At 35.7% G+C, this 13,010-nt stretch overlaps 1 protein-coding gene across 4 annotated transcripts in view; it reads right to left on the bottom strand.

Annotated features, from left to right (window-relative positions):
* The window catches only part of PAM (peptidylglycine alpha-amidating monooxygenase), a 154,240-nt gene that overhangs the window by 25,242 nt on the left and 115,988 nt on the right, over window positions 1–13,010 (bottom strand). For all 4 annotated transcript variants that reach the window (XM_080371255.1, XM_080371257.1, XM_080371256.1 and 1 more), the window contains exons 13-14: window positions 11,143–11,330; window positions 10,398–10,469 (exon numbers count right to left, since the gene is read on the bottom strand). In XM_080371255.1, the coding sequence (XP_080227381.1) occupies window positions 10,398–10,469; window positions 11,143–11,330 (260 nt within the window). The remainder of the gene's footprint in view (window positions 1–10,397; window positions 10,470–11,142; window positions 11,331–13,010) is intronic.

Raw genomic sequence — 13,010 nt, 5'->3', positions numbered from 1 at the left:
AAGATTTAATGCAAGTAGGTATACTTCTATTTCATTTTAAGTATAAATCACTCATAATTAAAAAAAAATAATAATTTATTACAGGCTACACAAGACATTTTTTAGAAAAGCAAAACAATAACTAATGACGCTTTCAGGAAATAAACCCATCCAGAAGCAGAAACCATCACTTGCAGCCTGGGACAGAGGAAATTAAGTGTTTTGGAAATCACCCAAGAGGATCTGTCATTTTTATAAACAGTCCTAGTTCAATGATTTTGAGCAGGATTCCATTCCTTGCCCTTGGAAATGAAACATCCCAGATGAAATCTTCCGTTATAAAGTAATCACTGAAGTAACAGGGCCAATTTCAATGACACGAACAAAGCAAATTAGATCAGAGAGAAAACTGTTAAACTATATAACTGTATATTATTTGCTTCAAATACAATTTTGAAGCTAGAATGCTTCATAGTCCTAACACTGCCATTCAACTAGTTCAATTACTGACTCAGAATGAATTCAAATATTCCAAAAGTATGATATAATAGAAGTTTTGGATACAAACCATATTTATTCTGAGAAAGGTTTATGATTATGTTAATCAGGTTCAGTAGTCTATACTTAAAGCATCCAGGAACTGGTGCCAATGTAGAAACACGTCTGAAATTTCCTTTGTTTAGGAAACACATGGTATTAAAATACACTCTATTGGCCTTTATTGTATTTTTGCACCATTTAAAAAATTGGTTTAAAAAAACAATTTTAAAATTAAACCAATTCATACATACTAATGTTTTGGGTTTATCCATGGCCAGAGACCTGCAGATGAGCAAAGCTCGCTGATTTCTCTATATGCAATCACGTCCAACAGAGAGGTCTCAATGGTAAAAGGTGTTCTGCCTAATGTAACTGGAAAGTCTCCCTAACCCAACAAGCCTGGTGCACTTTCAAACTACAGACTTTTTTAAAGCAAGTTTAATGGCCCTTGCCCATTTCACTCTTTTCTAGTTTTGTATCATCAGTCTGATCAATTTACTTGTAATTCTTGGTCACAAAACGAATAACAACATGCTACAGTTCATAAAAAGGTTTCAGATCCCTAACTGGCAACTCACACGCTCATTATATTTGAACAAAGAACTTTGCTGACGTCCTGCTTCAGGCAGACATTGCATTCTACCTCTGCTGAACAATGGTTGCTACAGAATAATTAACTCACCCTATAAAACAGATATTGTGTGTTGATTTAGAAAACAAACAAAAAAGTGCTTCCATTTACTTGTCCTGAAATTTGCTTCTCTTACTACAAAATAATCTGCTATGAGATAGGACTCAGTGGAGGACAAGAAGAAAAGAGAGCAGAAGAATTCAACTTAAAAACAACCAAAGCCCAGGGAACAATTTTCAGGAGAAGGTGCTTTCACAGAAAATTCCAGTGATCTTTATGGGAACTATTAACCAGTGACTCACCTCCAAGGAAGCTGATCAGTTTTGGTTCTCTCCTAGCACTGAGCCTATGATCTTAAGATACAGAAGGAACTTTCAAACAGTGGAGTAGAGAGTAAGGTGGTTATAGTATATAAAGGTGTATCAGTGGCTATAGATGAAAATTTTTCCAAACTGAACCTCTCCTATTAGTGCTTTTGTTGGGCAGGGTTGCTGTAATAACAACAGTTAAGAATATTTAGGAACTGTCTGAATGTATGAAGAAGGGTGTGCCTCAGAGTGAAAATGGCCTTTAGCTGCTCTGAAACTGTGATCTTTACCTTAGGAAAGTGTGTTTGAGAAAATGAATATGAATTCTCTACACCTTAAAGCCCAGCACCTCCATACATGCCCAGCACCTCCACCCATACACAAACAGAAGGCTGAAGTCTTCTATCAATTTCTTGGCACCTTGACACAACTGTAAGTAGAAAGCAGAAAAGATGTGTGCAGATGTGAAAGGGATGAATTGAAGCTTCCTAATTATTCAATATATGCAACTGCTCCCTAAACTCTGCACATTGAATGGAGGTCCCATAATATTTGGGGACAACTTTTTTCAGCTTTGTTTGTGAACCCCAGGCAGATTCCAATAAATCTGTAAGCAGCATATTTTTAAGAAGTAGTTCAGAATTTACTACAGATAACTAGCAAAGTCCAGACTCAAGTTGTTTCTGATTAACAGTTGTGCTCTGCAAACATCAAAGCACAATCTCATGTTGCTGCTTTACAGCTGTCTTGTACCAGCTTGCACAGCTGAAGACTGTAGTTTGCTTGAAGATGCTCAATGGAAAAGGAACACTAGCAAGAGACATAATGTTACTTTTCGGTCTTGTTTGAAATGAGACAGCCTGGCCTTTTGAATGCCTGGGTATGACCAGAATAAAGCATGAGTGAATGAATGACTTGCTCTTGTTGAAATATCTGAAGCCTAGCAGTGCAGTCTCAGGGATGCTGACTGATTATGTTAGTTTCACAGAGGATACTTACACACACTTCTTATGTGTAAGCTATCAGGACACTTCCCTCTGTGTAATACAGTAAAAGATGATTGGCAACAAATACCTACAGTTTATTCTATTTTGGAAGAAGTGACAGCTCTCAAGACCAACATCCCCAGAATGAAAAGATGCACAACCATATTCCAGTAAGTTTAAACTTAATTAATCCTGCAGTTCTACACTACAAAATTCTTTTACAGACCAGTGTTTTGGAAAACAGTCATATCAACAAATAAAATAATAACATTGGTGAATTCACTGCATACTGTGAGCTGAACATCACCTGATCTCAATAGAAGACCAGATTAGTCTAAGGTCAATAAAACACTTCTGTTCGTTGACGACCAGCATCTGGGTTGAATCCCAGTGGTGCTGAACTATCCATGTCTGAACACCGTCCCTTGTTCCCAGCGCTAGAGCATGAGGTCCTGGCTCTCAGCCGCCATCCATGGTCCCGATGCAGCACACCGCTATGTTGCTACACGCACCGACTTCCAGCCCAGGCGAACTACCCAGCCATGGTGCTGCACGACTGAGCTATGAGATACATGGGAACTTCAGCCCTAGTAAGTCTGTCCAGAGAGCTTGAACATATAGCTGTTAAGATACGTACGTGAAAACTCATTGTACTGCATTTTAGAAAAAATGCAAGAAAACCCTCGTGGTGTCTGAGAATTCTCATCTCCAGAATTTGTATTTGTGTCATAATGCCTGTACAGTTTCACTGAGACAGTTCAGATAGGCTTCCCAATCTGTCACTGGTGTTCCAAACTTCTGTCAGGAATCACACTGAACAGGATTTCTAACACAAAGCCACTACTGCAGCCTTCTAAAAAATAATGTCTTACCAGGAAATAATCAGAACTGAGGGATTAAGAGTAAAAATCTATGAAGCATTCCTCTGTGCTGACAGGGGACTGGTGTTGCAAAGTTTATCTGTGTGTTGCTGCAGCTCCGTTGGTGTGAATGCTTGTATTGGAAGTTTTCTCTTCTTGAGCTTATCTGATGTGACATGGAGCCAGTATGCTGGTCCTTCCAAACTCATGTCTCAGCCTTATCTATCTCATGACCGTAGTAAGAGACAAGTTTTCATAGCTGACTTTGGGTTTCCTAATTATCTCTGAATAAAATGGAGTGTATTCTGAGACTTGTGTTTCTCTCTTACTAGGAAGTACTTCTGTTTAGTATGTTCAGCTGACAAAAATAGTCAGTGCTTTGCCTTTCCTTAAGTGCTGAAATCAGGCTCTAAATAATATAGACCCCAACCATCACTTCACCTGTTCTTAAATCTCAGGTAATGTTTATGTACTATATCAAGTCATATAACAGAATGTGTATTTCAGCTGAAGAACTATCTTACTGATGAAGATATGGAAATTTGGCTGAAAGTAGCACCTTCAAGACTGTACTGTCATGAATAAATGCCTAACATCTATCAAAACGAAAAGTTTAGTGTGCTTTCTTTGGCTCCTATATAAAGCTACTAAGCTTATTCTAACAGGCATACATAAGATAACACTGATGGTAGAAAAAGGGAGAAAGGCGAGTAAAGACATTGCAGAAGTGAACAAAATCTAATGTCTATTTATTTGGAGTGACATTGTACAGTTTGATGTAAAAGGCCAAAAAAACTTTCAATATAGCTTCTAGTCTGCTATTATTTTTCATGCAAGTCCTACCATACCGATCTAATCTGTTGCTTCAATGAAAGCATTGGAAAGATTCCTGAGAACTAAGAAATATTAAGTAAGGCTGTTTTCTTTTTGAAGGGATTTGAGGAGCTGGAGGAAGGAGCCACAGATATGAGGAAACGAATGGAATAAAAATAATATAAAATATTTTTTGTGAGTTTCATACTTGTGCTATGACTTCATAATTTCTCTGAACTCTTCCTGTACTAACACAATGTCCACTTTCCATTTCTTCAGACATGCTAATGATATCAAAAGCAGTTTTTGCAGTTGTTGATTGGTAAGTACTCTTTCACATTACAGAAAATAACTAGGGGAAATCCCTTTGTAATTTTAAGAATCAGAGAACATAAACCAGGTGTCAAACAGTAATGATTAAAATATTAAGTTTAAAATGGCTTCTTTCCATGTTCTTACATTCTTTTCTTGCTTAGGTATACAAACTATAACAACTGCAATTTTTTTCTTAGATCTGATGCTCCTTTCTCACTCTGCTGAAGATGCTTTTGTAAAGATTATGAATCACCTTATTCTAACCCAATCAAAGGCTTACCTTTCATTTACGACTTCAAGTAACATCGTTCCTGTGTTGAAACACCAAGCAAATCCTCTGCAATTTTGAATCTTCCTAATTATACTTCTTAAATTGTAAACATTGCTCTTAACACCTTTTACCCTTCAGTAGCACTTTCTTCCAAGGTTTAATTCAGTCACTTTTCTCTCACTTTTGTACTCTTAAGTTTAATGGAGGTTATACCATCTCTGAGCACCAAACATGCCTCCAAGCCTGAAAACATCTGAGGATTTTCTCATGTCTGGCCTTAAACTAAAAAGGCCACATAACACTTCATTCTAGACATTGCACATCAATACCGGAAAGTCAATTTGTCTTCTGTTTCAAGCCTCATCCTTTCTCCTCCACCTAAGAATTTTGACCACCTACCAAACTGACCTCCTCTTTTCTTACAACCACACACAAACTAGCAAAGGTAAACTATGAAGAATTTGTTTTAGAAAGGAAGGTAACTCATGCCTACATTTGCTAGCATCAAAATACATCAAGTCTTACTGTCTGACTGCTGCCATAGGTTTGTCATGTAATATTACCACAGAAAGAGACTACTTCATTACCTAAAAAATCAAGGACCTGCTTGCATGATGATTCTCCTTTCCTCTTCCTTTCAACACCTGTCCCACAAGAAATTGTAGGCCTCCCTTCACATTTCCCCTTTCCTTCTTTTTCTTTAAAGAGGGAAACAAAAGAGAGATAAAGCAGAAAGAGAAAGAGTTACACCCCCTTCTTTCACTTAAGTCAATCAGAAATGTATATCCCAGATACAAAAGCCTGTTCAGTACATTTGCACAGAAATTCACAAGCAACAAAATATACAACACTGAACAGACATTTCAGTTTCTCAACTCACAGATTCAGCTACAACCTATCAAAATATTTCCAGCAGGGTATCAAACATGTTGTGCAAAAGTATTAATCGGTGTGGGTGCGTGTGTGCGCACACTTATGTGCAAATATAGCATATAACAACTGAAAAGAATTAAAAGATGGGTTAGGCATCCAACAGGTAATAAATAGCAGAATTATGTATGATCTCAATTCATCCCCGATTTGGTATGAATTCTAATGTTAATTTTTTTAAAAAAAAACCCTCCTCAATGGGTCATCACTATATATTTATATTTAACCTCATCCAAAGAATTCCCCTCCAAGCACTCCTGAACAAGTGTTCTAACTGAACAGAAAGACTTCTTTTAATTTCTATTCTGTCATCTCTGTTTATGAAACACAATAAAACACTTCAAAACCACAGCCTGTCATTTAGCATCCATTTGATTTGGATGCCCACCTAGAAACATCCCAAAATGTGATTTTACAGGCTACTTAGCATTGTATTTCACATCTTACATCTAAGCCACACTTCCAGCCAGTTTCAGTAGGAGCTGTGTATATGGAAGACAGCTTCAGTTCTTTGTTTTGTCAGTTCTCAAAGATTAGGAAAACAGATCAGGAAATCAAACTTCACAAAGGTACCCAGCAACATAGAACAATTCAGCAAGACTGCTCAGTGTCTAGAGTAAAACACATTTTCAACTGGAGAGCCTCAGATATCCTTAGACAATGAAGTCATATTCTTCTCTTTATGTTGTTTTCTATTTAACTCACTATATGCATTCTAATCTCTAAAACAATGAGGCTGAAGTCCAGTGAGGTGTTTTTCTGTGCAACCTATCTCACCACCAGGACAGCAATCCTATGATTGCAGACTTAAAGCCCAGCTTTATAAAAGCTAACTTCTAAATGCTGGATTCAAGCTGTAATACTATTTCAATGTAGGAGCTTTAATGGGATTTCAGTAAAGACACTCAGCTGTGAAAAAGGGACCTCATATGAGTCTAGCTGGGACATGCAAGAAGAGAGAGCTTAAATTCACTTGGATTGAGCTTCACTATTCAAGTTCCTGGAATAATTTGTGCTCATCATTACCATGAAATAACAGGGGATGAGAGAAAAAAACCCATACTGGCAGTACAGCTGACCAATACTGAAAGCAAAAAGGCTCTCACTTCAGATTCTATCATCAGAGGTAAAAACACATTACTGTTTTTGTACTAATTTCTGAATTCCCTAAGCAGTAGTTTAGGGAATATGGTTTGTGGTTTTTGTTGTTTGGGTTTTTTTTTTACTTAAACATTAACACCAGAAGTAAATTGAAAATCTCATGTCTTTTCTCTCCCGTTTATGTGTAAGGAATGTATACATGTGTATACACGTGCTCTTTTAAAACAAAAAAAATCAAATCTAATTTTGGTTTATATGCTGCAAGTGAATTTTCAGTTCAAGCCAGCCTTGAATACTTCTTTTTTAAACCATTTAAACATACTTATATTGACTTTACTAGGAAAAAAACTGCTCCTTCTGCTTCAAAATAAAATTTATGATTATATCTAATGCACAAAAAATGAGATATCAAATTACGAGCCACACATCAACAAATTAAATACTTCATACCTGATTAACCATCGCCTGTATATTCCTTCCTTGTTATTAAGAAACTACTGCTGCTGTATTTATACAGCTTTCAGGTACAGCAGCAGCTGACTTTCTCAATAGTAAAGACTGCTTCACCACTTGCATACCATAACAAACTTAAACTATATTATATTACAGCACAGACTACAGCCACGAAAATGTTGGACAAACAGAATCAAACACATTTAGGCCTTTTTTCCACAAGTAAAGAAGAGACATCTAGCAGACATGGTGAATGCTATGAACAGATACTATTTTTTTCATTACTGTATTTACTGAATAAAACTTAATCAAACTTCTCTTGATGAACAAAAAATAAACATAAATATTTTTTATTTTTGCTAGGGACTTTGTGCTTCAGTAGGAAGAGGAAATTCTCCAATATGCACAAATGTCTAAATCAACTGCATTTCCTACAATAATTAACTTCCTATGAACAGTTTATCTTCACCAAACAGTGACAGTGCTGTTTCAGAAACAATCTAATGAGGTCAGTTTCATTAAGGTAAGTTCAGTTTTATTTTAACGCTACAGGGATTTAGCTTTGTCACCATGTTCACTTTGTGATGTTTACTACTTATTTCAATATATTTACATTGTTTATTAATGTCCTTCTGACAAGTGAGTTGATGAAATTGAAAATTTAATGTAAAAGCAATGATAAGTCCTTCAGGTGCTGATATAATGAATTGCCTGTGTGTAGTAGGAACTGCACCTTCTAAATCTATGCCCAGGCAATCGTGATACACACATTATTAGCAGCATGGCAAGTTTCTTTGCTTTCCCCTTTTGAGGCAAATGCTTAGATATAACACTACTCACACCAGAATTTGACTCTGACCATGCCTCCGCACCCAGATTTGTAAATATCTCAGGGATAATATAACAATTTAACAATTATTTCAGTTTTAGTGAAGAAGAAGAAGAAAAAACCGTGTTTACTTCAGTTACTTGAAAATAAGGAGGGGAAAATTAAATTACCACAACATAATGAGTCATTGAGAAAAAACTATTCAAGATAAAAGACAGAATTATAGAAAAATTGTTGAAGTACTATCTTCAGAGCAAATCGAAGGCTGAATTTACTGAGCAACAGCTCAGCAGCAACAGAACTAATCAAACCCTGCGTTTTGGTGCATCTGTGTTTTGTAGATAAACTTATCATATAAAGTATGTCATGCCAGACCATAAAGGGAAAAAATATGTTGTAACTTTTACATCAGTGAAAGTATGTATTTGTTTGGTGCAGTTTGGGAGTCCACTGCCCCCTACCTCCAAACAGTAGCATCTTGCTGTAGTTAAGCCCTTATTCAAATCTGGCTGATCCTGGCTAACTCACTAAAGTTACTGGAGGAGATGGACAAATTGGCAACACATGTACGTAAAAGTACTTTGCCCCACAAAACTGGACTCCCAGTCTGTAGTAGTTTTTATAGGCACATTTTAACAGATCATCTTCAGCTGCTGGCTTTCCCAATGCATCTTAATAGGTGTTCATGTGCTTGTAGGACCAAAAACCCACTTCCTAGAACAGCCACCCAACTTGCCCTCTTTGGAGACAAATATAAAATCAAACCTGATCCAATTTTTCCTTTTGCCTTTTTTGCTTACACGTACATAATTCAACTGAAGTTTGAGCTGTATCAGTGTAAATTTGAAGCTAATTTCCTGTAAATGATAGGAGAATTTATCTTAAACTAACAAGTAAGAACATGAAACAAAATTCTCTCATGGCAACTACTGTGTTTTGATATTTCACATCATGAACCAAACTAATTTCAAATGGACAAACCTGTGCAGTGTGTTTCCATAGAAACATGTTAGATAAGGATGTACGCTAAATAGTGGTCTCAGCAAATGAGACTGCATTGCAGAAATGTAGCTTTGAAATACATTTCAAATACAAATGGAAAAGATTTTTAAAACAGGACCTTTTTTCAACATTTTGTTTCAAACATTAACAAATTCAATAAAACACACAGGTAAGATCTTCAACCAAATGCTAATGCACTTCTTAGTAACATAAGGCTGAAGCAGCTTGTCAGCATAAATCTTGATATAAATTTGTAAGCAGCTAGCTCATTCTGCTCTGGAATAGGTTTAAAAAAACTAGAATTGTATTTCTTTGTAAAAAAAATCCATCTTGATTTGACTAAATTAAGTTTCAGATATGGAACTGTAAATATTGTCTCCAGTAGTTTAAGGTGCTTTCAGTTAAGACACTCTTACACTCTAGAAGCTAGTTTTTATGTAACTGTAACTTAATTATTTGAGTTAACTCTGCAAAATGGAAGAGTATATAGAAAATCTAACCCCTTTGGGAGATGTTAGCAAAACCTTTAAGCACTGGCCTCATCTTTGCACTCATTAAAGACAAAAGGAAATTTGCTTTTAATTTATTTAGTCCTTGAACCTCACATTGCTCAATGAAGACAATATGAAAATGTAGCTGATGAGGCCTTCTTGGTGTGAAGAAAAGTCTTGAGGCTGAACCAATATTTATCTAATAGCATATGATCCCCAGGAACTTTAAAAGTACAGTCTTCTTTTAATATATCTCTGAAGCATAAATAACATTCAGCATATTTCTAGAAGCTTTATAATCGTCAAGGATTTTTTCCTGCAACTAAGTATTGCACACATTTTTGCAAGAGTTCTTATGCAAATATGGGCGTATACACAAATATAGTGAAAAATAATTCAGTACTAAATACTAGCTGCACTCAACCCACTGCATGTACAACCAGTGTTGAAGCATAAAACCATATTATTCCCTAATACCTACATAACAATACAAACAGAGAAATACACCAGGACCTAACAGCAGATAGTTACATATAGACTACAGAATAGTTACATGCTATAGGACTATTTCTTTGTGTTGATTCTTTAGGATTGCACTTAAGAGATAAATTACAACCTTTAGCAAATTAAACCAAGAACAGGAAAAACTAATAAGATTAAAATGCACTAATAAATTTTACCTACAAGGCTAGAGAACAGTGGGAGACTTATTTTTTTACTACTATTTGTTATACAGTATTCAATCATATTAGCTGTACATTGCAAATTGTATCAATTAAAGATTAACAGATTAAAAGTTTTGTAACTTGTTAACAATCAGGATATAATTTATCGGTATTTTGCATTAGTGAGTCCTTTACTTAGCATAGAAATACGACAAATACATACCCTGACCCAAAATCTCTTCCTCTTCTTTTTTGGCCTGCTGCAGCAAAGAACTTTTATCAGTATCCTTGGTTTCTGAAAAATGGATTTAGGATATGATGTTAACCTCTGCATGTGAACGGAACTGAGTATCTTCCTACTCAAGAAACAAAATATTCTGAAATGAACATTTGGTATTTTTATCTATCTATAGTAGTTGTACCAAACACTGCAGCAGTAAAACAAAGGGAATAAAAAAATTAAGATTTGTACTTTACTACACAGACATATCAGTCAGATTACTTCTGGATAATACTGCTCCTGCAACTTATATGCCTATTAGTGTTCAACAGAAAAATCTAATTCCTTCCATAACAAGGCAGTAGGATCCAGAAAACTATGGAAATGTTATGATTCAACTTTGTAGGAAACAGACAGAAGATAAAGCAAATATTAAGAAACTGTTAATATAAGGTACTTATATTTGGCTTAGAAATGAGGTCAATTTTTTGGGTACACAGCTCACGTAGCTATAAAAATGAGTTGAAAATTGAATGATGACAATAGGAAGAAATAGACAGAAGACTATGGCAGACATTTCCACCTAAAACAAAAGTGGGATCTCATGATGTTCTATAATTAGTGGTTTTGGTTTGAATTTTGTTCAGAATTGCATTTCCTTTTTATGAAAAGTTAGCATTTCAAAGCAACACAGACAATCAGTGAGCACAAAAAGACTTGAATAAAATGGATTACAGGTTTTTCTCACCTTCATGATGTCCATGCGTCATCTTTAACATATCAGACTTGACTGGAATAGGAATATTTGCCTCCTGCGGTATATTTCTGAACATCTCAGGGTTTGCATTCTGTGTGCAGGTCATATATGAGACAGCATGCTTGGCTTCCATATAGTACATAATGTAGAAGTTACACATTTCATCATTGGCTGTTCCCCTACACCACACAGAAAAGATGCAGCAATTAGGAAAAAATGAACTGAATATAGCTGTTATTCAATTTGAATATAGCTGTTATTCAATTTATCTAACTTGTTCTACAGAATATTAACAAGTTGCAATTAAATGTTTAGAAGTCCCACACTAAACATTAAATAGCTTCGTTGCAGTCAATATCAAAAGTTTCTTTCAGTTTATACCAAAGAACACCAGCTTGCATAAACTCCCCAGGTATCTCAGAAATGCCTAACAATTTGGTTTTGATTCTACAGAAAATTGCATCAACTATTTAAACTGCTTTTCCTTCTCATCTCCCCAGTATATTCCTCACAGTACCCAGTGTGTCATCAACTATGCACATGCTCTGATGAAATATGACAGAACTGCATCATTCATTACATCACCATTTGTATACTTCTCTGTCAACGTGGGGAAACATGATTTAAAATAATTGCAAATAACGTCTATGTTTCACTTCAGCAGCTATCTTTTATGACAGTTTTCCCTCCACCATGTTCAATTGCACCATTTACTGGGCAATCACACTAGTTCTAATACAGCAAAACTTAATTTCATTACACATTAAGACACCATAAATATCTCTTAAAAGAGAAGGTAACACTGCCATCTCAAGAATAACTTGATCACAAGCTTCTATAAAGAAACACAAGTGCAAGAGGAAAAACAGCAGCAAAATTATGTTCCTTGATAAATGTTGTGCATGTATTTGAAACAGAAGAGGTTCTTCTGTACTGCTACATAATCCTGTTTCCAATAGAAAAAATAGCTGGTACAAGAAATATTCTTTTCTGAAAAATATTACTTTATGAGGCAGACAATAAAGAGCCTGTTTGCAGCTGTGATCTGTTTCTGGTTTTCTCCTCTGCCATATAGGTTGATATCTTCTATTTACAGCTACAATCCTGACAATGAAAGAAGCTAGGACTTATAAAGAAAGGTGCACAATATAAAGGATTTTATATTAAGATTTTTTAATTAGCTTTCACAATTAACCAGTGAGCCCGCACTCATAAAAAGATATGGGGGTGGCCTATTAGCGGCTTGCAAAAGACATCAGTGCTGACTTTTCCAGCAGCATCCTGCTGCATTCATTTATTCACCATAGCAACAATAAAGACACCCGCCAGAGGGAAGACAGGAGGAACATGGGAGAAGAGACTGTTTCAAAAGGGGAACTGGTATTTTTCCATGCATTGAAAATTTAGCATCCCTTGGAGACCACAAGAATCAGACTCTGACTTGGCAAGCTCTGCTTAAGCTTTTAGAAAACATTAACTTCACTGTTGGACTCCCAGTATTTGTCACTGTAATTGCCTCCTCTTTAAAACTCCAGTAGAGAAGGGGATGTGGAACACACATGAACTCTGGTTCATCTGATAAATTACTATGTCTAAACATTTCAAAGTTGATAATTTAAAATATTTACAGTTTAAAAAAAGAAGAAAAATACTTTGTCAACAGTTCTAGTAAAATCACAGAAACCCCAGAATCCTTCTACTAGATATCTGAACTCCTGAGGAACCCTGTTTTGTGAATGAGTTTAATGAGTGGCAATGCTGATGCACAAGTTAAAAAGAAATAAAATACAAAAATTTCTGCTAACCACCTTCACACTACTGCCACAGATATCTAGAACCACATCTAGATCTTAGTATAT

The sequence above is a fragment of the Falco punctatus genome (genome assembly GCF_963210335.1).
Source record: "Falco punctatus genome assembly, chromosome: Z".
NCBI lineage: Eukaryota > Metazoa > Chordata > Aves > Falconiformes > Falconidae > Falco > Falco punctatus.
The sequence above is the reverse complement of the archived record's forward strand: the minus strand, read 5'-3'. Positions and strand labels throughout refer to the sequence as shown.